At 41.4% G+C, this 26,161-nt stretch overlaps 3 protein-coding genes and 1 long non-coding RNA gene across 5 annotated transcripts; 3 read left to right on the top strand and 1 right to left on the bottom strand.

The window, feature by feature from the left end:
- The first annotated feature begins 6,452 nt into the window (after nt 1-6,452).
- spon2b (spondin 2b, extracellular matrix protein) lies at nt 6,453-14,598 on the top strand. Its single transcript, XM_035162076.1, has 7 exons — nt 6,453-6,471; nt 7,633-7,690; nt 8,686-8,949; nt 9,305-9,528; nt 9,982-10,173; nt 10,278-10,464; nt 13,512-14,598. The coding sequence occupies exons 3-7, from the start codon at nt 8,715-8,717 to the stop codon at nt 13,688-13,690; spliced, it is 1,017 nt and encodes a 338-aa protein (XP_035017967.1). The 5' UTR covers nt 6,453-6,471; nt 7,633-7,690; nt 8,686-8,714; the 3' UTR covers nt 13,691-14,598.
- Nucleotides 14,599-17,333: 2,735 nt separating this feature from the next.
- On the top strand, nt 17,334-19,095 carry si:ch211-255i20.3 (transmembrane emp24 domain-containing protein 11). Its single transcript, XM_035161666.1, has 5 exons — nt 17,334-17,612; nt 18,033-18,124; nt 18,338-18,463; nt 18,704-18,850; nt 18,944-19,095. Exons 1-5 carry the CDS (start codon nt 17,483-17,485, stop codon nt 19,091-19,093), a joined length of 645 nt encoding a protein of 214 aa, XP_035017557.1. The 5' UTR covers nt 17,334-17,482; the 3' UTR covers nt 19,094-19,095.
- LOC118112392 lies at nt 17,526-18,466 on the bottom strand. The gene is made up of 3 exons (XR_004697204.1): nt 18,259-18,466; nt 18,027-18,095; nt 17,526-17,639 (listed from the first exon to the last, which is right to left on the bottom strand). It is a non-coding gene; the product is annotated as an uncharacterized LOC118112392 (long non-coding RNA).
- A 498-nt stretch (nt 19,096-19,593) lies between the features above and the next one.
- On the top strand, nt 19,594-25,781 carry LOC118112390 (probable E3 SUMO-protein ligase RNF212). 2 transcript variants are annotated; one of them, XM_035161662.1, is made up of 14 exons: nt 19,594-19,745; nt 20,136-20,202; nt 20,275-20,391; nt 21,003-21,064; nt 21,208-21,282; nt 21,422-21,478; nt 21,620-21,678; nt 21,777-21,836; nt 22,686-22,750; nt 22,980-23,040; nt 23,844-23,886; nt 24,083-24,137; nt 25,038-25,107; nt 25,503-25,781. In XM_035161662.1, exons 3-14 carry the CDS (start codon nt 20,283-20,285, stop codon nt 25,630-25,632), a joined length of 846 nt encoding a protein of 281 aa, XP_035017553.1. In that variant the 5' UTR covers nt 19,594-19,745; nt 20,136-20,202; nt 20,275-20,282; the 3' UTR covers nt 25,633-25,781. The 2 variants fall into 2 exon arrangements, with proteins under 2 accessions (XP_035017553.1, XP_035017555.1); XM_035161664.1 differs by lacking the exon at nt 19,594-19,745 and having other exon boundaries at nt 20,030-20,202.
- Nucleotides 25,782-26,161: the final 380 nt, after the last annotated feature.

Raw genomic sequence — 26,161 nt, 5'->3', positions numbered from 1 at the left:
GTTCTCCGGGGTGGTCTCTTCTGGCTGTTTGCCAGTTCGCGTCACGGTCAGAACGCAACATGCACACAGCGGTTATGTGTCATGGCAAGCATCATGGTGACTGTCAAGAAAAGAAAAATGGATGTGGAATGTTGCGCATTCCCAGAGAAAAGGATTCATAATATTATTGTCTTTAAAATGTGGAAGACAAGCCAGTGTGCATAGTTTGTGAGGACACACTGACAGTAGAAAAACAAAAAACAAGCTTGAAACGTGCTAAACTGGAGGCCTGCAGGAACAAATGCACTTTGATAAACTTAATGTTCTTTGGCAGAGTTTTAGTGTCCAAGATTAGATGAGAAAAATATCCTTACAGAGCCTCAAATATCACACTAAAATCAGTACATCTAAATATGGTACAAAATTAATAATGGAAACCCCAAAAAAACAGATGGAACTTCAATATTCTAACAGTGCTGCTTATCCACATTTTCTTAAGTGAGCTCATTTTTACTGATAGAGATTCTATTTTAAGTTTGAATTTCCACATTTCATACATGCATACACAGCCCCGGTTGTAAACTATAATCAGCCTTATTTATGGATGTTGTGGAATTGTCTGGACACTGACGCACAGATGCACTGGTGTGTATCCAGCAGTGAGATTTATTGGCATAGCCTGTCACGATGTTTTGGTTCAAGAGCACCGTCTGTCTGGGCACTGTTCAACTCACCGGAGATGTGAGATATACTCAGCGGGACTCACAGGGCTTCAGATCCTGCTCCAGCAGGGTAACCTGCCCATCAGATAGACTCCCTTCAAACAAATTGTTTACATGTTGGATTCCCCAACAAACATGAGCCTGCATTTAAAAAACAGACAAACACCCATGCAATGATAGGTGAAGATTTGAGTGCTAGCTCGGTTTCTAGGCTAACTGGTAGCTTTAATTGTTAGAAATAAAAATGTATCGTTGCTGTGATTCTATCTCTAAATGCATCCAAGGTCAGTTAAAAAAACTTTTCCTCCTGAAATATCAAACTGTATTGCAGAGAATCTTTCTTTTAAGAAAAGCTGATATGTTAATCACACTTGTTCATGTCGAGAGAGACACAACAATCAAGTTTCTGAATCTCGAATTGCAGCACTGTGCAAAGGGCTTCAAACTGTAGGACTACAAGTGGCCAACAGGATGAAACAAGCCAGACTTTAATTGTGATTTAACGTCCCACGCTGAAATGCTAAAACACTTTATTACAATGTGTCAAAGCCGCAGCCTCAGGTCTTAACTGTTGCTCCCACTTCCTCCCTCAGACATGTCAACAAATCACACATGGAGAAAACAGAAACCGGCCTCTTCCAGGTCATCTCCTTCTCCTTTGGAAATACATTATGGCACTTTAGCAATCTGACAAAATTGGACCACAGCGTGTTGTGTCTAGATCATCTCATATTTCAAGTGAAAACTTCGAGGAGTGAAACCTGCACTGAAGCAGAGAGCTACTGTGTTGGAAAACCGAGCTTCCATTTCAGGTTTTTTTCTTTCATTTTCCCATTTTTTTGTAGCGAAGGGGACCAGTAAATCATGTCCTTTATACCTCCGGCCGGGGGTTCACCGCCTCACCGCAGGGTGGGAGGACAGCATGATGGGAAAAACATGATGGGATCTCACTTTAGTGGGTCAGAGAGAGAGAGAGAGTGAGCGGGAGAAAAGGTCAAACCAGAATGAGGGGCTGTGAAGCAGGTAGGAGGAGCTGTCAATACTAAACAAGACAGATTAGGAGAGGGTAGGGGGTAAAATATTGAAATATGGTCAGACAGAGAAAGAGAAATAAAAAAAGAGGAATATGAAGATATAAAGCTGCTGTAAATGCAATAAAAAACAGACTTCCTAGTTCAAAACCTCTTTCAGAGACCAGCATGGTAACTTCATCCTGCCAAAGGACAGAAACATAGAGTAAGCAGTAATAAATTAAGAGTAAATAAATAAACACACAGTGGTCGTAGCTTATTCGCTGCAAGAAGGAAACAGGAAAAGGATTCAGTTGCATATAGTGTTTGATAAAATTCCAATTTACTTTCTTTAGAAGCATTTTTATAGAGAAAATAAAATAATAACCATCTGGACTTCTCCTGCAACTTTAACTGATGACAAATCACACAACTACTGATTCCAGTCCATGGAAGATATTTTATTACAGAAAAGTAAAGAATTTTGGACTATTGCGGGACAAATTACGTAATTTTAAGATATCAACCGAGGAAATTGTTGTGTTAATCGCTGCTATTATTATATGTTATAGACTAATCCATCTAGAAAATAATCAATTGATAGATTAAGAGAATAAATGTTATAGTTGCGGCTTTTAAAAATCAAATACAAACTGTTTTCTATTGAAACACACACAGTGTTTTTGCTCTGCAACATTTTAAAACAATAGTCCACGTGCCACAAACCTAATGTTTTTCTTAATTCGTCACCGAGGAGAAGTTGAAAGCTTGATTAAGTGGGTGTTGCTGAAAATGCTGAGGAATCGTATTTTGTCAGCGTATAATCCAACCACACCAAGAGAAAACAAGTCTTTGCAGAGGGAGAGAGGTGAGGCACGAGGTGAAAGGCACGAGGTGAAAGGCACGAGGTGAAAGGCACAGGTGCAGGCCTGAGCTTAGCTGCTGCATGCCTGCTGATTTGGTCTGCTAACAACTCAGTCAGCAGATGGAGCAGCAGTAGCTGTGACACATAGACTCTGTAAACGCCCTCTCTGAGCTATAACTCAGTCAATTCTGAACCAACAGGCCCCGTTCAGACCTGGTGCTAACATCCTTCCTGATTGATTCACTCACAGATGGACAGTAATAACTCTGTCTGTTCACACCAGGCACTAAAATGCATCCTGAATGCGTCTCCTGTGACCACTTGTGATCGGATCTCACTTTCCCACTTTACATGCAAATAAACATCGGATCTGTGTTTTACGAAGCGAGCTCAACATACCCTGGATACCTTTCCCTAATCCGGCTCGACTTAACCTAACAAATGCAGTCAGGCTAAGCGGTCAAACCAAGCTGGTTATCAACTCGTTGAGTTAAGCTTTCCTACTCTAGACATGAGCGCTCGCACATAAAAGGGGCGTTTACTGCATATGACCAAACACTGACACGGGCAAGTTTGACTGTACAAGCAAGTCATCCAGGCTAAAAGAAACACAGTTACAGCTGCTAAATGCAGGAAGGACAGCTGGTGAATAATATCTGATTGTGTCAATGTGTAAGTTACGGAGCCCCTGGTGACATTTGGGGAAAAATATATTACGTGACCACGACATAATAACATGTGGGAAAGAGATAAATAATCGTGGCCATGAGATATGATTCTGTTCTTTAGTAACAAGACCTGTGGAACTGAACTGAAGAAGCCTCTTGGATGAGAGATGAAACGTTTCACTTAACCACATGATGTTGCCTCTTTACTGGGCTTTAGTTTGACACACACTCTGCACAGACTGACACTGACACGCTTTTGTGGAAACGTTTGCAATACTAGTCAATAAAAACATATGGACCTATTTTCATTCTCCATGGCACACGGAACGTGACTGTGCATTTGGTATTTTGGCGACTTGATGTGCCTGGTGCATCTGGAAACAGGGAGAGATTGAGATGGGTGTGTTAGCGGCGAGGATTGACTTAACCAACCAGACATTGTTTTAAAATGTTGACAATTTTTAGTTTTAAAGTAATCCAATGATAGCTTTCTACACAAATACAGGTTTGCTGATTTCAAATTTTGTATTATTGTAATGCTGCTAATTCGCCAAGTTGTCTCAATTGGATTTGAGCGGGGGTTTCCAAGGTCAGAATTTGAAACTTAAGAAAAAATATAAGAACATCAGGAAAGATTCATGGGGGAAATTATTAGCCTTCCTGCCACAGTAGTCAATTTTCCCAAATCTGGCAAAGCTTTTGGCCACTCAAAACTAAACGACCATGATGGCTTACTCAGCATTGTTACAACTCCTGCCTCTCACTTCCACATGACCCCTCACTGTCACTTGGAGTTACCCAAGTACAAATCTGCATTGCGGGCTTTTTAAAAAATCTTTCTTCTGCAACCAAACAATGTAATCCAGGTGTCAACCGCTCGGCCAATCACTACGACATGAGGACGAGTGAGCGGGAGCGAGAACAGCCGACTCAGCAGCTGTGATTTCCTAATGTTGAATTTATATGCATGGTGTTTTAATACTCTGCGGTCATCTAATACCCTGGACCAGCGCTGTTCATCCACATTTCTCAGATATAAATTCGCTTTTGTCTCGACATCTAATATTGGCTTGTCTGGCTGTGGTGGGTTTTGATGATTGATGACACAAACAAAGTGAGTTACAATACCAGCCGTCTGTAACTGTGGAGTCCAGCAGTAGAACTCAAATAAAGTATCATCACAGAGTTGAGGAAGGTCACAGAGATTTTTATGAGTGAAAATCTGTGTAACCAACATTTACAGGAGCAAATATTGAGTTTTATATGGGTGAAACCAGCTGTATCTTCACAGTTGACTTGCTAAATATTTCTTTATCACAGAACTAAGAAGCAAACCCGCAACCACAGAGGCAAGAGTGAAGGTTTGGCCAAACCGGAGAGATCCATGTGTTGCATGCTGTACAATATCACCACTGGCCTGCAGCTTTCATTGGCGGAGACACGTGCACACAAATTCACCTACAATTTATCAAGAAATGTGCAAATGAATGCACACAGATTGCTCCCATACAGAGGAGTAAATTATTTCCAGTAATCTGGGGTAATTTCTGCTGCAACAAGGCCCTGGGGGTTTGTTGAGTGGAACTTGGGGGAGAGAACAGAGTGAAAAAGATTGAATGCTAAGACCAGGTGTCGACAGGAAGTGTGTGTTTGTGTATAAGTGTAGAAAGAAAGTGACTGATTTATAATAAATGACTTGACTTGTGTCTTTTGTTTTACCTACAGGGCAATCACACAACTGTGTTGGAGGCTTGAACAGAAACACTGCGTATTCACTTTGATTGGGGTGACGTCAATGTGTTGCCGAAAAAAATAGACATAGAACAGATCTGTTGATGGTCACGATTGCATCTTACCAGCAACATTATTAACACAAAGGAGGTTATGTTTCACCACTGTTTGTCTGCAGGATAACAGACAAAGTACCCAATGGATTTCCAAACTTTGTGGAAGGACGGGACAGGGGCCAAGAAAGAACCCTTTGAATTTTATCTCTTTCTTTAACACTGCAAGATAGGGTGTTTTTTTTTACATTTTCACATTTTTCCCAGGGAATTAATTCATTTATCTTGATGACATATTAAGGGAGCTGATATCTATGATTGTGTGCAATTTGGGGGCGGCTTGATTGAATTTAAGGGAGCTGTTGGGCCTTGACAGGGTATGCGGGCCATTGGTTTCCATTCTAGTATAAAACTGACGCATTTCACTGCAGTTTCAGTCTCTAGGCTGAGGGTCAGTTTTCCAGTGCTCTCTTTCTTTCTCACCCTCACCACAGTAAACACACATCACGTGGCCGCTTTCAGGACTGTTCACTCTTTGGAAAGCTCACCAACAATGGACAGTGATTATGATTAATGCATTATCAGAGACTGGCTGGCAGTGTGAGTGCTGCAGCAGACACGCTGCTGGTTTGGACACACAAGGGCATGCAAGCCACAACAGGTCAGTGAGGAATCCGACACGCAACGCAGGCAATGTGTTCAGGCCGTCAGTGCTAGTTCCTCATGATGTCTCCTGACCTGTATTATCTTTGACCCTCTTCTCCCTTGGTATTTACGGCTTCCTTTCAAGCGACATAAGACTGAATATTTTCCTACACAAGCACCAATCAGCTCAGACCAGCGCCAGAATGTTTTTAAATCAGGACCTCGGTCAGTTTATTTGTCATATGCTGAAAACATGAGGCAAAATTAGGCCAGGGTGCAGTTGTGCAACACAAGAGGAAATAATACGACAACATAATTGGAGGCCATGTGTATCTGTCTCTACATCAACAATTCCCAAACAGTTGAAGACTGTGTGATACCAACAACAGCTCCAGTGCAAGAAAGTAATTAAATTTAAAATGAAGATTTTTTTCATTAGGCCAACAGCTGTGTCCCAGGGCACGGAACTCATTCGAGCCACATTGGTCCTGCTTCTTCCTTCTCTCATTCTGCCCCACTACCCTCCACCAAACTGTACAGCTCTGTTCTGTGTGCAGGAATTATGAAGGTGGCAATGAGTTAACTTTCCTTGTAAATGTCATGAACTGAACACAGACTGGACTCCAGTGTTAAGTTTGTGTTTGTAAGAAACGTGACCATGTGGAAATCATTAGATGTGGGCTGATTCAGCGCACTGGCAAATTTGTGTGTGTGCACGTGAGTGTGTGGAGTGATGTCTACCACCTCCAGGTTCAGCAAGTCAAACACTACACCAGAAGGGGACATGCATACAGGCGAGTACGAATAAACGCTCATTTAACTACGTTGTTTTTTTTTCAAGATTTTTTGAAAATACATCTGCTTGAAATGGTTTTGACTCTTTTTTTTAAATAAGTGCTATGGCGCTCAAAAGAAGATAAAAACAAAGCACTGCTTGGAATATTTGAAGGATGTGAGTTTGATCATTATTAGGCTAGTGAAATCCTCAAACCCAAGGTGAAAAGCTATGAAAAGGGAATATGTTGGCAGGGTGTGTTGGTGATAACATGCGAGTGGTGCAGTGTCTGGTTTAAATCCTGTCTGTTGGTACCCCAAGCATGACAACCAATCTGAACTCCTAAGAGACTATGTCATGGAAAACTATGATTGCTACCATGAAGTTCTAGTGCAATTTTATGATTTCTGCAAATTGTTCCTTCCACAACCGACTAAGTAGACTGGAAGAATCCAAGTTCATGCTACACACCTTAAATACCCTGACAAAAAAAGAAAACTTTGTGAAGGTGCAAGGTTTCTACTTAACCCTGACTCACTGGAACCAAACACACTATTTCTTTGTAACTTAAAATCTACACTTCCTCAACATTTTGTTGCACAAAGCCTCAATTTGCCTGAATAAAACTCTTGCAAATTTACTGTGTCCTGCACAATAAAACTTCCTACATGAGTTACAATATCTGCACTGGGACGAGGTCTAGTAGCTCAGTTCCAATTCAAAAAACTTCACCAAGAGACATTTAGAAAATTCTAGAAATGCATAACGGGCTTCATTAGTCACAATTGTAGGTGCAGAGACCAACAGTAACACACTGTGAAATGACACAGATGGATCTGCACAGGACACCTGGCTGTGAATCCAGCACTGCTGAACACATTAGTCAGTTAATGGGGTATTTAAAAAGAATAGGGGAGAGGAGGAGGAGGAGGAGGAGGAGGAGGAGAGTGGTGGACAAAGAGCCAAAGTCAAAGGGCATGAAGGGGGCAGATAGTGAGGCTGAGAGGAAGAGTTTAGAAAGTTGAGGAGGGGAAGGGAGCAAGATGAAGAAAGGGGGAGACAAAGAGGGGGGGTGAACCTCCTGAAAGACATAAATAGGCGAAAGAGAGGTTGGAACCTTGCAGTCACTCTTCCAGACAGCCACATCCACCACTCTCCTCTCCCCTTCTCTTCACCTCCACCAGCTCCACCTCCACTCATCTGCTGCATCCCTTCATTCCTCTGGATCCCTGAGCAAAATCAGTGAGTAGTTTCTGCACCACACCGACAGCACAGAGATACTGTGTGACTGTTGTATGACAGAGGGCTGCCAAGCTTGCATGTAACAGTGGAACTTTATGCCATCATACACCATGTAAGTAACAACAAAGAGACAAGGAACTGTGGATATTGCAAAGTTTGTGTCAATTTGTCAATTGCAACAGCTCTCGTGACATTAAACGATAATTAAGAAAAGATTTTTCAATAAACAGAAAGTCTGCTCGTTTACAAACTGCATGACACTAATGTAATTCACACTGCAATTCTTTAAGATAACATTTATCTCAGTGCTCATGTTTGTCATGTCCACTTCCCAAAGTGAATTTTACACTAGGACTTATTAACATCAAAATCATACTGCAAAAAGAGAGACAGAGACAGAGAGGAGCCACACCACTGAAGAGTTACTGAACCAGTTCAGGGAGGTCGCAAGATGAGTCACCAAGTGACTGCTCCCTCTCTGGAGAGCCAGATAGTGAGGATGATGTATGAGGTATCCAGCATTAGGAAATTCAGCTGGCTGAGCTTCACTCTCTGTGACTGTAGAGCTCATCAGGCTGCAACAACAACAACATTTCACTGTGTTTTAATTAAGGCCAGCTCTCCCCGCCTATCAACCCAGCATTGTTTAACTCGAGTTTACAAGAGTACACACTGGAAAATAAACAGTGGAAAGGATTGAGAAATGGCTCTTCTGACTCACATGCCCCACAGAGATGGTGCAGCCACACACTTTTTTCTCAAATTCTTTTTCATTTTGCCATGTATCTGATCTGCCAGGAAAATTAGAGACCTCACAGAACAGTGATGTAAATCAGACCTCTTTAACTAGAGCAACAGCAGAGCAAAGAGCATTAAAACATATATTGTAATCTATGTGGTCAATTCACCTCATTTGCAGCTCGATGACTCAGCTTTAAAAAATACTGCTGACTGTTCTCCTAACATTAGTATTCCCTTTAATGTTTCTCCTCCAGGTCCTTCATCCTCCCCGGCGCTCATTACCATGGACACCACAAGGAACATCCTCTCCATCGCTGAGGCGTTCTCCCATCTGGTCGTCATAATGCTGACACTGGGCCAAGGCGTTCATGCAATGCCTGTTCCTACCGATGTCCCCATGTGCACAGCCTCTGAACCTGCCCAGTACAGACTAACATTCACCGGCAAATGGTCCCGGGCGGCTTTCCCTAAGCAGTATCCTGTCTACCGACCCCCTGCGCAGTGGTCAAACCTTATTGGTAAGTGCAGAGTGGAATGTGACGGGAATGGGAATGTGTAGATGTGTGACAGTATTCTGAATGGTTGAGTAACAGGATTCTAACGTAGAAATGTTTCTTACTGACCAATTGCTCAGTGCTTGAAACTTAGAAAAAATTGAAAAATGACCCAAATGGTCATTATATATTAACTTGTAAAATTCATGTTCGATATGAAAAGCAATAAAAGGAATCTTCTCAGTTATGCCCAAGACATTAGGACGAACTGTTAAGTCATTGAGAGAAAACAACGTCCCTCAGCAAAGATGTAAATAAACTGACTATTGCAGACTTGAGCCCTTCTCTGATCCTTTCCTTTCCTCCTCTCTGCTCCTAGGCTTGACCCACAGCTCCGACTACCACATGTGGCAGCGTAATGACTTTGCCAGCAATGGAGTGAGGGAGTTTGCAGAGAAAGGCGAGGCCTGGACGCTCATGAAGGAAGTTGAGGCGGCCGGCGAGCGCATCCAAAGTGTTTATGGGATCCTGTCGGCTCCTGCTGTTGTGGGAGGAACGGGCCAGATGAGCACTGTGTTTGAGGTCTTCGCCAGGCACTCCTATGTGAGTTACTCAACACCTGGATGCCTTCGGTCTCGGTCCCGGCTGCAGGCCATCAGAGGCCTTCTGCTGATAGGTCAATATACATAACAAGGCCTGGGTCAGAGGAATTGTTGCCAATGCTGACAATAATTACTACTGGGGTTGAACTTGAGCTGTTTAAAACATGTCTGAGTACTTGTGTATTTGCCCTTGTGAACAATATTGTGAGGTTATTTCCATTGAGGATGTCACAACAATATAACTGCGAATAAAACATTTTTATTACCAAGAGTGATGTGGTCTAAAACTGCTAAAAATCGCAAGTAATAACTTTTCTCTTCTCTTTCTCACACGTCTTTCTTCACTCTCTCTCTCCTTATCTCCATATTTCACTCTCCCCCGCCCCCATTTCCTCTTCTTTTACTCGCTCCACTCTCCATCTTCCTTCCCATGCTTTTCTTCCTCCATCTGCAGCTGTCGTTTGTCGTGCGCATCGTTCCAAGCCCTGACTGGTTCGTGGGTGTGGACAGTGTTGACCTGTGTGACGGCGACCAGTGGAAAGACAATGTGTCGCTGCAGCTTTTCCCATACGATGCAGGTACCGACAGCGGATTCACCTTCTCTTCGCCAAACTATGAAACCATCCCACAGGACAAAATCATACAGGTGGGTAAATCTGAGAAACTGCTTAGTGATTGCTCCTCAGATCTCTACCAAAACATCTCCATGTAACATCAACTCTTCTTCAATATACATTTCCCCCTCCTTAGATCACCTCCTCCTTCCCTAGTCACCCTGCCAACTCCTTTTACTACCCCCGCGTGAAGCACCTCCCACCCATCGCCAAGGTAACGCTGACAAAGATAAAGAAGACCAATCAGATCATCAGCCTGCCTGAGCTGCCCACCGAGACCAACGAACTGCTGACAGGGAACGAGATTGAAGAGGCCCTCATAAGTAAGTCTTAAGAACACTAATACTAAGAGTTTCTACCTTAAGTGATTAATTGGTTTCTGAAAAACATTATAATAGAAATCATTTTTAAAAAACGACAGATGACTTAAACATTACATACATCAATCATCGATTATCTATACTGTTTATCCTTAAGTGTCACGGGTGGAGCCAATCTCAGTTACAATTGGGCAGAAGGACGGGTACAACCTGGACAAGAGACAAACAACCATTCACACTTACATTCACAACTAAGGGCAATTTAGTGTCTCCATTTAACCATTGGCTTTTATTGTACATGGGCATAAGGATGTGCACATTCAACAACTGAAGGCAATACTGCGCAACAGCTATACATCCAATACTACACAAATCCCACCTGAAGCAGCCTTTCCCCATTTTATTTCCACTGACTGAATATTACAATGGAAATTTTAAATGAAAAAAGCATACGCTTCAAGGTGTTTCAAACTCAGGGTTTACTACAAAAGTAGGAACTTGGGTGTTTTGCTGACTCAGATCGAAGCATTTGCAAACCATTAGAGGCCACACACAAACTCAATTACTTCCAACCAGAAACCAGAGAAGCCTCGTGGGTGCAGGGCATCAAGAAATGCCAGGGGCACATCTGGCTTCCACCGAAAAAAAAAAAAAAAGACAGAGAAGGTGAAAGAGCATTTTACGAATAATATGTAAAAATTATGTACAGCAGGATTTAGGTCGTGACCAAACATAGGATGCAGACATGTGTGTTTTAACAAGGCCTGGTTCCATGATTTGAAGCTAGATTTACTTAATGTTGCTTCCCAGACTGTTAAGTTTTAAGACTCCCTGCTGTACAGATTAGTAGCAACAGTAAAACAGTCTGAATGCAAGAACAAATAGAAAAGACAGCTTGGAAAAATAAAGATGAGGAGTGTGTCAAACAAGAGTAAAGCCAACAGTGCAATAGTCAAACAACCTGTGTGGGTGGCTGATGTTCTCCAATGGGACACGTTACCACAGAAAGTCTAAATAAATGACTCAACCGGTAAAATGGAAAAAAAGGAAACAGATAGCGTGTCAGCCTGGCATTAGCGCTAGTGCGGTAATCAGATTCAGAATTCAGGGCGACTGTAAAGGTTTGACTCAGCATCACAAGTCTGTTCCCCTGACAACCTATCAACAAACAACAGAGAGGTGCCAAGAAAGTGTTGGGGTTTCCTGCCCTGCTCCCAACACTCCATCCTTACCCTCCAATTATTTATCCTTCCACTAAACCCCCAGTCTCTGGTAGACCTTCTCCTCAGGGCTTGGAAAACAATTACAATATTGCACCTCACAAATCACCTGCTTTAGTTACTCAGCGTTGCTTCTTAAAGCATCGTCTCAAGTTATCCTTCTCTCTGTCTTTAATGGGTCTGCAAGATGAATGGAGAAGCCAAAGTCAGTCTCAACTTGACCTGCATGCTCCACCTCTCCGTCTGTGTCTGTTCATCCATGCAGCTTCCGTACATCATTCTGCTTTTCTACTCTTTCACCTCTCACCACGTCTGTGATACTTATTAGCTGTAGACAAACTCACAGCAACTTTGGCTGAGGTAGTCTGATGAGTTCACAATGTTGGAGAAAAGAGAGGTGAAAGCGAGGAAGAACAATTCCAGAAGTAATATTGCAATTCAGAAATGAAGATGTAATGTTATCTTTTAAAAAAGTGGACTGACTGGAAAAAAAGAACTGAACACGCCTTTCTTGGCTACGTCTTTATGAAGAAACTTGGTTCATCCTTTCTTGATCTTCAGTTCCTGTCTTCAACTGCAACTAATTGAGTCTCTTTTGGATCGTTGTCCACACACGTCTCATCTTCATCATCCTGGTGGATGCCAACAGATTCATTTCAACAATTACCCGGTACATGGCTCCATTCAGCTTTCCTTTCAATAACATGGATTCTGTCAGGACCATGAGAAGGGAAACAGACCCCATATCATGACTCCGCCACCTCCAAACTTTGCCGTTGGTATGGTACTTTTAAGGCCTGATACAGAGCCATTTCTCAAGTAAGTTATGGGATATTATTGCCAAAGTCTTCCAGTAATTCGCAGGCCATTCCAAACGTTGTCTAGCAAGCTTCAAACAGGCTTCATCATGCCTTACCTTATAATGGAGTGAGTGTGCATGGAGTGCGTTGCCGATTGATTTCTCTGTGACAACTGTACATGCTCCGTCTTTCTGGAGTGTGGTCCTTGGCTCTTGGGCTGTACTTCTGTTGCCCATCATGACTCCCTGGTCACATATTTTGTGAGGAGCTCCTGTGCAAGGCCAATTCATGGTGGATTAATGTTCCTACCATTTGCAGATAATGGCCCCAGTGGTTCTTACAGTAACATTTAGGAGTTGTGAAATCTGTCACTCAACCGTGCGTCAAGAGTAACATTCACACTGTAAAGGTCTTGGTTAAGCTCTTTTCCTCAACACATCATGAGACGTTCCTTGTGCTAAAGCTTGGTGAAAAATAATTTCTAGATGCATATATAGATTTGAGTAAGTTTCTTCTAAGCACTAACCTAGCCAACTTTGTGAAATCAGTTATTCTTGGTTTACTGCTTTTCCTTAGTGTGTTCAATTTCCACTTTATGGATTGTAATGTGTGAAATTCAGGAGTTGATACCAATGTCTGGTCACAATTTAATGTGAATTGCTCCATTGGAACTGTGTTTGAGTGGTGAATACTTATTTCCCCCACTGTAACTCCAACAGCACAGCCACTGCCAAGAATCTATAACAAGAAGCAATGGGTCCGTAAAGAGCTGCACACGCAGCAACGCCACAATTTACAAGAATTCCCTTTTCATTATTGTATTCACTTTTATAAGAGACAAATACACGTTTAAGAGCAGTGATTTTTCTGTTTATGACTTATACCACCCGTTTCCATTCAAATCTGTAAAAGGAAACACAAATATCCACGTACAAATGTCAACGCAACAAACACAGCACACTGAAAAAGGACAAATCTAAACCCAAAATGTTGATGAGACTGTGATGTCCCCCCCTCCCTGTCTGTGCAGATACCCCTCTGGACTGTGAGGTGTCAGTCTGGTCTCCCTGGGGCTTGTGCAAAGGCAAATGTGGAGACCCAGGCGTGCAGCACCGCACAAGATACATCCTCATGCACCCTGCCAACAATGGAACCCCCTGCCCCCTTCTGGAGGGGGAGAGGAAGTGCATCCAGGACAACTGCTTATGACTAGGCCAGGAAAGGCGGGAGAAGAAAGAGAGGAAGGAGAGGAGAGAAAAGAAAGATAGGACATCCAGGAAAGGGAGGAAGGGACGAAGACGGAGAAACAACAAGAAAAGGTCTTTGGTATATTCACGTAAGGCATAAACATGAAGAACCAGAGTCCCTTCTTTCCTCCCTGGCTACGGCCTCTTTCTGTGGAAATGGCTATTGTACAGAGTGACTGTAAAACTGAGTAGACTGCAAATAAAGTCTCAATCCTCATGTCACATTGATGGATCTGTCAGCACTACAGAGGTGTAGTTTGGCTACTATTATATAGCCAGTAGATACCAATTCAGTTTTGGCAGTTTATCAAAATTGTCTGAGGATTGAACAACATATTTTTAAAACTTACCCATGAACTAACAACATATTTTCACTCTGTAATTGGCTTTGGTTTGACATTTCTGAAGATCACAGGCAGTTGTTTGCCTCCCAGCAGCTTTGTTCTGACGGATTTGGAAACAAATCCAAGCAAACAACACGTAAGATCTCAAATCCCCGTATCCAAGAAATACTTAAGAGAAAATCCAAATAACATCAGATCCTACACAGAGAAAACATGGTGCTTCAAGTCCTACGGTACGGTAGTACCAACAGAAAAGTGAGTGAAAGAAAAGCATAATGTTTACAGAGACATTGTTGTTATTTTCCTGAACACAAAGGATATATTTATTGACAGGATTTTAACCTGTGGTGTACAGTATATCAAATTCGATGGTAAAAATGTGTAGTCCTTTATGTTACTGTTACTGAGATTATGGTACTTAGTTCAAAACAGAAAATGTAAAAAAAAAAAATTCTGTATCAATAAAGTGTAAATAAGATAATGTCTTAACTGTTTCTTGAATAAAGAGATTATCTTTGTGATGAAAGGTTGATACTTGCACATTCATTTTCAAACTTCACATGATTCCTATAATGAGAAAAATATTCCTCCATAATATGAACTCAACTCCTTTAATGCAGTGCATGATTTTTAAATCTGAACCACACATTTGGACTTAATTGCGTCCGGGGCTCCCATGGTAATGTTACAAACACTGGGGCTGCAGGATCAAATTCAGAGTACAGAGAAATGACTTTAACTGGACGACCTGGGTTCAGGCCCCAGCGTTGGCTTGAGCTTGTCCTGATGAAGTGTTGGTCATAAAATGGACAAATGTGCACACCAACTATTTAAAAAAGTTCCAAAAATGTTGATTTAGATCACGAGTCATTAAATCTTAAAGAGCTCACTTTGTGCTGTAACGTCCAGCGCGGCACATCCCATGATGACGCTGGTGTCTCTTTTTAATGGACAGAGCAGACACCAGTTGCATGTAAAGTGACCTCTTTTTTCATATGTGAAACAGATAAAAATCACTTAGGACCCCACCCCCTTTCCCACCAAGCAACGCAGAAACCACACTGCAGATGACAGATTGAATAGCAATAAGAACCAAACATCTGGTGCACGAGGGAGCTCCTTCCGTTTGGAATAACAAGGGCAGAGGAAAATTACTGAGATAAAGAATCAGGAGATGGGAGAGGAGCAGATCCAGTTTCTGGCTTTTACTTAACAATATTTTCATCAGCTAAGAGTTCAGAGTCTGTCCTGAATCTTAGGAGATGAAGAATAAATGGGCGTCCACATCCTCAGAAAAGAGATTTACCATTTTATCATCCAGGTTGCTCAGAATTAGTCTTGATATGTTCAAGAGAAACATAAACTGATATAGAGTCCTCTGAAGGAAACGACTTCACACCTGCTTATCCATGCAATTATGTAATCAACCAGTTATTTGGCAGCAGTTATTCGATCTCAGTGACTTTGACCATGGCAGGTTTGTTGGTGCCGGAGAGGCTGGTTTCTGAAACTGCTGAAACAGCAGTTCTACCAATGCAAACACCTTGTTGATGAGAGGTCAGGGGAGAATGGCCGGACTGGTTTGTGTTGCCAGAAAAATACAGATAGCAACTCAGACAACCACACTTTACAACTGTGGTGAGCAGAGGAGCCCAAACGGAAATCCGAAGCCGCAGGGGGCACATGCTCACCAAAATTGGAGAGCTGAAGACTGAAAAAATGCAACCTCGTCAGATGAATCTAAATTTCTGCTGAGACACATAAAGATGGGGGGGATCAGAATTTGCCAGGAACAGCAAAAATGCATGAGCACAACCTGCCTTGTGTCAACAGTCCCGGCTGGTAGTGGTGCAATGGTGTGGAGCAGACTCACCTTGGGTCCCTCAAAACCAATCACTCATCGTTTAAGGGCCATAATCAATCTAAGTATAGCTGCTGACCATGTGCATCCCTTTATGGCCTCAATAAACCATCTTGTAATGGCTCCTCCCAGCTGGAGAATGCGCAATGTCACAAAGCAAACGCTCAAACTGGTTTCATGTGCAGCTGATAAATCTAAAGAAATGATGGGATGCAATTAGGGCTGGGTTTAAAAATCAATATGCATTTAAATGATCGGATATCAATTCATAAAAAGGAGGAATCAGCCTTTTAATATATGCCTCTTCCCGTGACTGACCCCATTTTACATAAGAACAGCAGCAGCATTTTAGCGAGATAGGGAGTCGCTTCTCTCATCTCAAATCTGTGTCTGAAGACGGAGTGAGACGGAGTTTACACTCACACAAACAGGCCCCGGGCCCCGCCCAAACTCACAGAGTGACACCGACAGTGAAGGAGCAGAGCCCGTTAACGTGAAAGAGCCGGTGTGTCCAATTAGTTGAAGAACAGAGGCAACAAAATGTGAAAATATCAGGTTTTAACTACTGCCTGCTGCTGCACAATGAGTAGTGCCACTGCTTCAGGATCAGGGCAGACGCAGCGGTTGGTTTGTACAATGCTGGAGTGTCTTTCTATTTTATTGGCAGGTACGCTCGCATTCACACTTTCTGTGAAACTACTGAAGTGTGGGAGGAGAGGGAAATCGGACTCTTTGCTTACTTAGGAGATGATAACTTTTGCAGATGCTAAATACGAGAAGGTTTCATTCTGTGTGTGGGTGTGTTGGGGTTTACTTTATAAGTGACCTGATGTAGGGCAAGCATATGGCAACTATTGTATGTAATGGTCTGGATTACAGTTTCCACTCAATTTCTCCTCTGAACTGTAGTAACAGTCACGGTTACACTGGCAATCTTCGCTGCTTTATAAGAGGTTAAAAGGTGAACATCGCATTTTTAAAAAGGACAAGAAAATCCACAAGGAGTAAGAAACTTATTCGTGACGTAGATAGTGACATGGTCAGTTAAATGTACACATTTTCACACACTATAGATGCATGAGAAGTGCAAGTTCTTACAATAATATTCTAAATGGTAGATATTTGCTGTTTAAGGCCAATCAAAACATTGCATCTCCCAGAAAGGTTTATGAATTCCCATGCCATGTTGATGTGAGCACACAGAAGTCACTGCTGATTATTCTGTATCTGGTGCAAGTTGCTAGTCCCAATCAATAACTTGTCATAGATACGTTGCTATTGGCTCCCAGGTTAACCAGTCACAACACGACGGGAATGTCTCGTCACACAACACAGCACCTGTGAATTTCTCACACACTCTCACACTATACTGCAGCCCTCCACTGTAAATATCTGCTATAGCAAATGGCTGTTTGGCTGTAGTCCATGAAACAAACCTCAAAACTAGAATTTGCAATACACTTAAAGAGAAAAAAAGATCGGAAGTACAGGCCAAACATTTGGTCAGTGTCAAGTGTATTGTAATCTAATAGCTCATTGTTAGCTGAAAATGGGTTTTCGAGGCATTGGCTTTCTGCTCCAGTGTTACCTGATGCTGGCCACAGCGATGTATTTTGATCTGGGAGAACAGGAGGAAAAGTGCATCATTGAGGAGATTCCAGAGGACACGCTGGTGACCGGTGAGTCCCGGAGAGGGAATATTCCTCCTGAACGTCAAACAGGAATAATGAATGTGGAATTATAGTTTGATAGGTGTATTGTGAATTTCCAGGTGATTATTGAATCACACACAACTGTTACATGCACATCATGAAAACTGATTTCTTCCTCAGCAATAACAATGACATAGAAATGTAAAAAGTGGAATCAGACCTACAATAAGTGAATCGGTGAAATGTTTCTGTACTTGAGTAACATGGTGATGAATGTATATATCAAATTAATTATACATTAACATTGAATGACATTGAATGTAAATCACAATGAGATATATTCCATTCCCTCATAAAAGTTAAAAGCTTGTCCTTGACTACAACTATGTGTGTTTGTGCTCATGTAGTATGTCTACGCACACGTGTGTGAATGTCTCTTACCTTTAGGTTATTTCTTGTTGGAGCCTTGGGATACGAATTCAATCCACAACTCCCCCCACTTTGGTGCCACTGTGACAATCAGAGACCCAAACCATGAGGTACTGCACTCACAGTTTATCACCAAACATGTGTGATGGTACACTAAAACAAGTGCTAGCTGGTTTCTCCATTCAAACCAAATCGAAACAAGGATAAAGTGCTGCACGGTTTGATTTATAAGAAAAATACATACATATTAATACCCACGTCTCCATTTTGTTGACTCGTAGCTGAAGAAATGTTGGCCTAACAGCATCTTTCCTTCTCTCTAGGTTGTGATGACCAAGCGCTTTGGTAAATTTGGTAAATTCACCTTCACAGCTCACGCCTCTGGTCAGCACTACCTTTGCTTCCAAACCAACTCCACCAGGTTCTCTGTCTTTGCTGGAGAAAGACTGGTGAGAACTGTGGACACACACACAATTTAAAAAAGATAAAATAACATTAAAAGGTAATAAACCTAAAACTTCTTCAGGAAACACCATCTTATGTCATGTGACAGTACAGTAAAAATCTTAAGGTCCTGAAGTGTTCAGAATTTTATTGAAAAATCTTGGGAAAACATGACATTTTCACAAGAGAGAATAAGAGAGAATAAAAGAATAATATCTCAATCTCTGCCCCACTGTGCTGAACAGAAGCTACATGTGGACGTTCAGATGGGAGAGCACTCGATTGAACCCGATACTGACAAGACTAAAGACAACATGGAGACACTGGGGAACAGCCTCAGACACCTCGTGGATCAGATGATGTACATCACCAGACAGCAGGAGTACCAGAGGGTAAATGAGAAGTAGCTTTATGCAGTATTATCAAAACATCCAGACTCAATGTGTGTTCACCCTCCATCTTTTGTCTCGTCTGCTGCGATTCAGGAGAAAGAGGAGGTGTTTCGACACATCAGCGAGACCACCAACAGCAAAGTGCTGTGGTGGGCCGTGGTGCAGACGTCCATTCTGCTCACGGTCGGTTTCTGGCAGATGAAACGACTCAAGGAATTCTTCATTGCCAAGAAGCTGGTGTGACCTCTGACCCCGTCACCTCTGTACCTGCTGTGCAGATCTCACCCACACCTGCTCCAGTGCTTCTTATAACCTGCAGCAACGACGATTCATGGCCAGAAATACTGTAACAATTTAAAAACTCTCCATCTGCCAAACATATGGTTTGACAATTATAGGATATTAGGGTGAAAACTGTGCATGTAAACAATAAATGGATGCAACATGTGGAGAAAATCCATTTATACTTCATTGGGAATGTATCATAGACATTATTATATATTAATCTTTCACCATGTAAATGTATAGCATTGTATAATACTCCATTTAATTAGAGTTGTAGTTTGGACATGTTAGAATAATCAAGGTTGTTTAACCCCTTAATGAGCAAACATACACTATCTTTAAATACTCAATAACCAGAAAATAGCACTAATGCAATTTCAATAAAGTTTGAACAATTGTTTTGCATTCACGCCTCATTTCTTTTTATTCTAAATTATATCTTACCTCCATCTGTAAGTGTCCTGCAGCCACAGCCATGTCAGGTGAGGCGTTAGCACACAGGCTACGAGTAGCTAGCAGCTAAACTGACGTGCTAGCTGCTAGGAGCTAAAGGAGATTTATTATTGATGGGATGCGACCCTGTTTTTCATCATTCATCAAAAGAGAACAGGTAAGATCATGATGAAGTGACGAGGCAGAAATAAAACCACCAACTACTGGTGCAGACCTGATAGCATCGCCTCTGTTGAGCCTTATTTACAATTAACATGGGTACGTTAGCATTTAGCTTCCCTACCTACAGAGCTAGCTTGAGCAGTGAGGCTAATATACATGTAATTGACCGTAATAAGGGCCGAGCTGGTGGATTAAGTTGCTATAAACCCAACAGAAATCCAGTTAAGGTCTTAATGCACCGTTAGAAAAACAGCACAGCATGTTTAGATGAAGCTGATTTAACATGCTCACACATAAACAGTCAGTTCTTCCCCAGCAGGTGTTGGGACAACTTTAGTTCCCCCTTTCAGTTTGCTTCCATTTAAAATGGCGTCTCTCCCCCCAGGTTATGCTCAGGCCCCAGGCAACTGGTTAAAGGTTTGGCTGAGGTCCGATCTGATTCACCGGTGAAGGTAAGAGATCAGGTTTGGTTCAGATTCACATTGAAAAGTACAACTATCAAATGCTGCTCTTGTGTTCTGCAGGAGTTTCAATGTCTTTCTGGATCTGCTGCAACTGCTGCTTCCTCCCCCCCGGTGCCGACAGGAAATTGGCTCTGACAACATGTGGTCACATCATCTGCAGTGTGTGTTTTCAGAAAGGTGAGTTGACCTGAGAGGCAGTGTGCACGTCCATGTCTGCAGCTCCATGCAGGTGGAAGTATGATGAGACAGAGACATCTGTTGGGTTGGGAGTGATACTACACATTGGATCCACTCAGTTTTACATCCTGTGAACTTCAGTCAGGAGGTTTAAACTGAACTTTTCCCAAAAGAGCCTTTCTATTTTCCGAGGCCGTTATAGAAATGTATTGTCTTAGGATAAACCCCTTGAGATGTATCGTGTCGTTTTCAAAGGGGGTATCGAACACTTTCAAATGGGAGACAGAGCAGTACAAGGGACAGTATGAAACACAACACAAAACTAACAGCAAGAGGACAAAGTGAGGACAGATAGAATAAAAGACTAAATCTATAAATAAATAAGGAGTCAAGGACATACAAGAAGTAGTGACATCATTACTGAAATCAGAGGCAATTTGTTTTAATATGAGAAAATATCACATTTTTGAATAAGATAAATGACGATGAAAGAGACTTTTAACAACATTTTTTGGTTATGTACTTGATCCAGTGTCCACAAATCTTCTATTAGCTACCATTCTGCAAAGATTGTGCATTTCATTTCTTTGCTTTTTTATTTTTAATTGCAGGCACACAAGGAAAATGTTTAACATGCAATGCCAACTGCCAAGTGTCACCTCTCTCTGACAAAGTAAGTATCTTTCTTAAAATCTGATCGTGTCATTCTGTGGCGGTGGAGCTGTCTGCGTTGAATAACATCACACTTAATGAACAGATGGATATCAATTTACAACCATGAGGTCATTACAGTCATGTGTGAAATGTCTGTTTCAGAGCAGTTCAGAGGTGAAAGCCTTGTTTTCTGACGTCAACGTGTTGGCAACCAAACACTTGACGGAAATCAGCAAAGTTTGTCAACTTTCTTTCTTGTCTCAGTAACTGTTATTAAAGCTGCATCAACATCTTCGGCTGGCTGTTTTGTAGAGCTATATATATATTTATGAAGTATGTGTATTTTCAGACATGAAAGTGTTTCCTCTCCTCTCAGGTTATAATGTTCCAGGCGCGACATCAGAAGAGACTGTTGACTCACTACCAGCAAAGGGTGGGAGACATTTATCTTTCTCGTGGATGTTTGTGTCTTTGAATGTTTGAGTTTCTTCATTTGGCAGATAATGGTAATGACTATATTTTCCTGAGGTGCCGTCCTGCTGTGAGCATCTTTAACCATTTTAATCAATTACAGAACGAGAAATTAGAAGACGTATTAGTCAAGATGAAACAAGAAATGCAGCAGATGACAAAGTAAGTTATAAATACATTTTTATACAGATTTCTAAATCGAATGTGGGTGAAAACGTGGCTGACTTTTTTATTTCTTTTTATTTCTTTTCCCTTTAAAGGAAGCTGAATGAACAGAGCGCCTACATCGCAAAACTAGAAAACCGTCTTCAGCATCAGAGGTACATAGAGTAGATATACACACATGCTGATGTTCTATTAAAAAAGATAAGTAACTCATGCAATCTGTTTTTAACATTAATAAATCTATTTAATAGTTTGAGAGCAAACAGATGGTTGCTTGTAAATTTGATCTGTAACTGGTGAGTTTAACTACTTTAACAGCCACTGTGCAGGGTAATCAAGCCGTGTTTTATAGTTCCACAAACCAGACCATCCAGAAAAATGTTTAATTATCCAAGGAGTTTACCAACAAGCATTTGACTGTTGTTTCATTTTAATGATTTCAATTATTTTGTATCTTTCTCAATTCACGCATGATAATTGCACAATATCAGGAGTCGTATGGAATCTTCCTGCATCAGTGATTGTAATACTTGCGAAATAAACAGATGGAAAAACAGACAAAATCTGGATCTGTGGAGGCAGTAAAACATTTAATGATTTGGAATTAGATCTTGGAGTTTGGACTTGTTGGATTTGGCTGCACTTTAGTTTATAAAGTTTACAATGAGCTGACTGTTATACTTCACCTCTCACCAGGTGTCACTCTTGGCACATTCACTCCTGTTCGGCTTCAGCAAGAACTGAATGAGTTTAAAGGGAAAGTGGAGGTTTTTCGCCGATGGCCAGAAAAAGATATACTGAACCAATTGTTTTTTTGTGCAACTTCTGGGGAAGGGACCCTCGTTGATGAGTATTGAAAGATGAATTTCAATAAATCATATGTCAGTCCTGCTCAGGTCCTCATCTGTTCTGTCATTCAACACTAACTCCAACTGTGACTGAAGCAGCTGTGACTTCTATCTTGTTGAAACCGATGAACCTTGTACGTTTCTCTTCTCATCCAGTGTCAGAGCTCCATCAGTGTCTCAAATGAGCCACAGTTCTCATACTCCACATGGACACACACCAGGTAGATAATCTCACAGGTTAATGACACACATGCATCAGTCTTTAGGGTATTAATCTGAAACACCCTGAACTGGCTCATGGTACAAAAGTGGGGAAAACTGCAGCTGAAGCTTTGATGACCCTGGTTCAACTCGGCCACTGAACAACTGGCCCGAGTCAATGTTTCACCTAATGTGTCTTCAGCGATTATAGTATAGTAGCTGTTGTGTTAATTACATTTTTCCTGTTAGCCTTGCAGATCCAATATAACTCCCCCATCTACCTCTCACGACACTCCTCATCCACGAACGTGTGAGTATTGAACTTCTCTAATTTTTCGCTCCCCCTCTTAATATAATCAACCCCTCGTCTCCTCTGTTCTGCTCTCGACACCTTGTCTGTGTTTTTTTTAACTCTACCTTTTTTTTGTCTCTCAGCTCTTTAGGGAGAGAGAATGTAGGAGGTATTTAACAGTGTAAACAAGCTATAACCTGGGTTCAGCCCCTGGTGGCTTGTGTTAGCTTAAGCTGCTGTATAGCTTTGCCCTGCCCTTCGGCCATCTACACACACACACACACACACACACACACACACACACACACACACACACACCTGAATAAGCTAAGGTTTTCTTTGGTTTAGTCAGGAATCCCTGTCAGGTTTCCTAGACACCGTTGACACAGGATTAATTGGCTGCCAGAATGTAATGGTATAAATGTTGTTTTATCCGCTGAGACTTAAGGTTTTTTCTACTGCGGATATTAACCTTATTTGCAGAATTACCTGCAGGTTGAATTCAACCCATTGAAAAAGATAATGTTGGGCTGGTGATTAATTTACACAAAGACGTCATGCAAGGCTTTTTACATTTAAACCTAGCTCAATGTGATTTGTATAATAATGATAATTCATTAATTTTATTGTATGCCCTTTAAAATAGTGTATTAATAAATCTAACGTTACTTAGATTTCAATTTGAGTTTCACCAAAGCCAAGTTAAGCCACGTGGACTGAAATCCTGCAGATCTTTAGGTTGTATAAAAAGAGTTAAGATACCACTGCAGTGTTCAGCCAATAGAACCAAGACTAATGAAGTGTGCCTTCCTGTCTGGTAGCACTGAAAACCTGGAGGCGGACGAAAGAAGCCTGTTCAGGAAAGTAAGTTCAATTATTTCGCCAAACGTTGATGTCCATATCTGCTTTTTGTATAATATACTGTAACATATAAGCTCTCACACTGCATCTTGGGATTGGATTTATTTCTGTAGTAGTGGAAAAATAAAAAGAACTGACAGGAAGAAGCAAATTAAAAGTCTTGATTTGTGCCGTTTCCCTCCGTCTCTCTATCTTTCAGCCTAAGACTGTACCTCGACTGTCATTAATCAGTCCTCCACAGGCTGAACGCATGGGTAAGCACTTTGCTCCACCTGTCATAAAACTGTACTTGCTAACTATAAGGAGAAATGCAGTCTGTGTGTTTTGGCTGTAACTGTGTATCTGCTTTAGCTATTCCTCTGTCTCTGGAAAGACTATCTGCTTCTTTTACGTCAATGCAAAGGGCATCATACCAGTATTGTCTGGATTCGTGGTTTCACTTCCCTCCTCGCTCAATGTGTACACAGGCGTGATGGTAATGGCTCGTACTAAATGTACTTTTGAGGAATCATAAAGACACGGACATAATCGCACTGTAAACATCTCACAAAATCATCTGGCAGTCCCGACCTTCGTTTGGAGGTTACAGACACGAAGACTGACCACCCACACTGATTAAACTAATGCAGATGTTGTCAGATGTTATGTTTAGGATTACACATGCTGAGTTCCTGAGTCAGTCTCTTAAGGGATTTGACCTTAGTTATGGTGGATGAGTTAGGTGACAGCCCTGAAATGCTATTAGCCATACTCCAAGTGTAGATTCTCACTATATCTGTTGTGTTTGGTTGAGTAAGTATCATTTTGAAGAATACCGCAATTTTTAACCTGCATCCGAATGATTGGGCTATTTAAAGGCTTAGCAGCACCCATTACGACATGTGACATTTCTTATTTGACTCTTCACAGCAGAGGTTGAGTACATTTGCCTGTTATGTAACAACCTGTAAGTCTGTGTGAAGGGAAAAATATGAGCTACTAATTACTCTGAAAGATGATTCATCCATTTATCTTGTCTTCTTGGAGGCGTTTCCAAATGAAACGTGACACATGAGCCGATAATGAGCCCAAAATATGTTTTGTATTTATAAAACCATTATATTTTATTGTATGTTAAGGATTTATCATAAATCTACTTTGTGTGTCATATTTAGGCTCCGTCTCTCACAGATCATCCAATCAGAACACACTGGCCAACCACTCTGCTCGCTCTGCGACAGTCAGGTGATTAATCTCATATAATACATTTTTGTGCCTGTCTATTTAATATCTTTCATCAATTTGGGTATTTACGTAAATGCATCTATACATATACAGTAAATATATATACTTTGCTTTTCATAATTTGATTTAATTTAACAAATCATTTAAAGAAGAGTCTGATTCTATATCCTGATACATCTTAAAATCATAAAGGTCTTCCTTTTTGTAAGTGGGACATGGTGGGAAAGTTAAAAAGTACTAAAAGCTGAACTAATACATGTGAACTGAAATACGACTAATTGTATGATTCCACCTTCATTTGTACTTGGGTGCATTTTTTGTTTTAAATCGTCTTTGAAACATCAGTCAGTTTAACTCTGATTGGTTCATCATGTTGCTCATCTCTCCTCTTCCAGTCGTTTCCAGGGAGCACCAGTGACACCAGACCTTCCATACGGCCAGAGCTCAGGATGGACGTCTCCCATCTTCAGACCTCTGTCCTCCTTCAGACACTCCATGTCCTCCCTGGTCTGCCCTCTTCCCTAACTAACACACAGACATAAACACACATGGCCACTGACGTGCACGGTACATAGAGGTATGAGAGAGGTGTGTCTCTGGAAAATCAGAGTCACCAGCTGATTTGTGGGTTGTTTTTTATGAAGCATTTGAAATCTGACTTATTTAGCTTGAACCTGTGCCACGATGTAACTGTTCATTGATTAATAAATTCAACTTCAGTTTTATTGAATTGTAATTCTTCCAGTCTCCTAATGAATTAAACTTGTAACATTATGGCATAAGTATTTATTTATGGGTTTAAGTGTAGCTGCCATCATCCTGCAGATATCATGATGCAGTCACTCCTGTGGTGGTGGCTGGTGTGTAGTCAAAGGTCAAGTTAATCATTAGATTTTTTCGTTCTTTAGCTGTTGTTGTCATAAGAGTGAACTACTTTCAGTAATCCAGCAGAGAGACCTACAGGCCTCATGTCACAACCTCACAAGATTTTAGCCAGAGGGACAATTTGACGTTATGCTCCCTCTGCTCCATCTCTTCAATTTACAGTTAAACT

This window comes from Hippoglossus stenolepis, chromosome 7 (assembly GCF_022539355.2).
Source record: "Hippoglossus stenolepis isolate QCI-W04-F060 chromosome 7, HSTE1.2, whole genome shotgun sequence".
Classification (NCBI taxonomy): Eukaryota; Metazoa; Chordata; class Actinopteri; order Pleuronectiformes; family Pleuronectidae; genus Hippoglossus; species Hippoglossus stenolepis.
The sequence above is the reverse complement of the archived record's forward strand: the minus strand, read 5'-3'. Positions and strand labels throughout refer to the sequence as shown.

Coding starts and splice junctions, on each gene's coding strand:
- spon2b (XM_035162076.1), top strand. CDS start 8,715: ATGGACACCACAAGGAACATCCTCTCCATCGCTGAGGCGTTCTCCCAT. Junction 8,950..9,304: donor GCAGTGGTCAAACCTTATTG/GTAAGTGCAGAG, acceptor CTCTGCTCCTAG/GCTTGACCCACAGCTCCGAC. Junction 9,529..9,981: donor TCTTCGCCAGGCACTCCTAT/GTGAGTTACTCA, acceptor CTCCATCTGCAG/CTGTCGTTTGTCGTGCGCAT.
- LOC118112390 (XM_035161662.1), top strand. CDS start 20,283: ATGTCTTTCTGGATCTGCTGCAACTGCTGCTTCCTCCCCCCCGGTGCC. Junction 23,887..24,082: donor AAAGAAGCCTGTTCAGGAAA/GTAAGTTCAATT, acceptor TCTATCTTTCAG/CCTAAGACTGTACCTCGACT. Junction 24,138..25,037: donor TCCACAGGCTGAACGCATGG/GTAAGCACTTTG, acceptor TGTCATATTTAG/GCTCCGTCTCTCACAGATCA.
- si:ch211-255i20.3 (XM_035161666.1), top strand. CDS start 17,483: ATGGGTTTTCGAGGCATTGGCTTTCTGCTCCAGTGTTACCTGATGCTG. Junction 17,613..18,032: donor AGAGGACACGCTGGTGACCG/GTGAGTCCCGGA, acceptor TCTTACCTTTAG/GTTATTTCTTGTTGGAGCCT. Junction 18,464..18,703: donor TCTTTGCTGGAGAAAGACTG/GTGAGAACTGTG, acceptor TGTGCTGAACAG/AAGCTACATGTGGACGTTCA.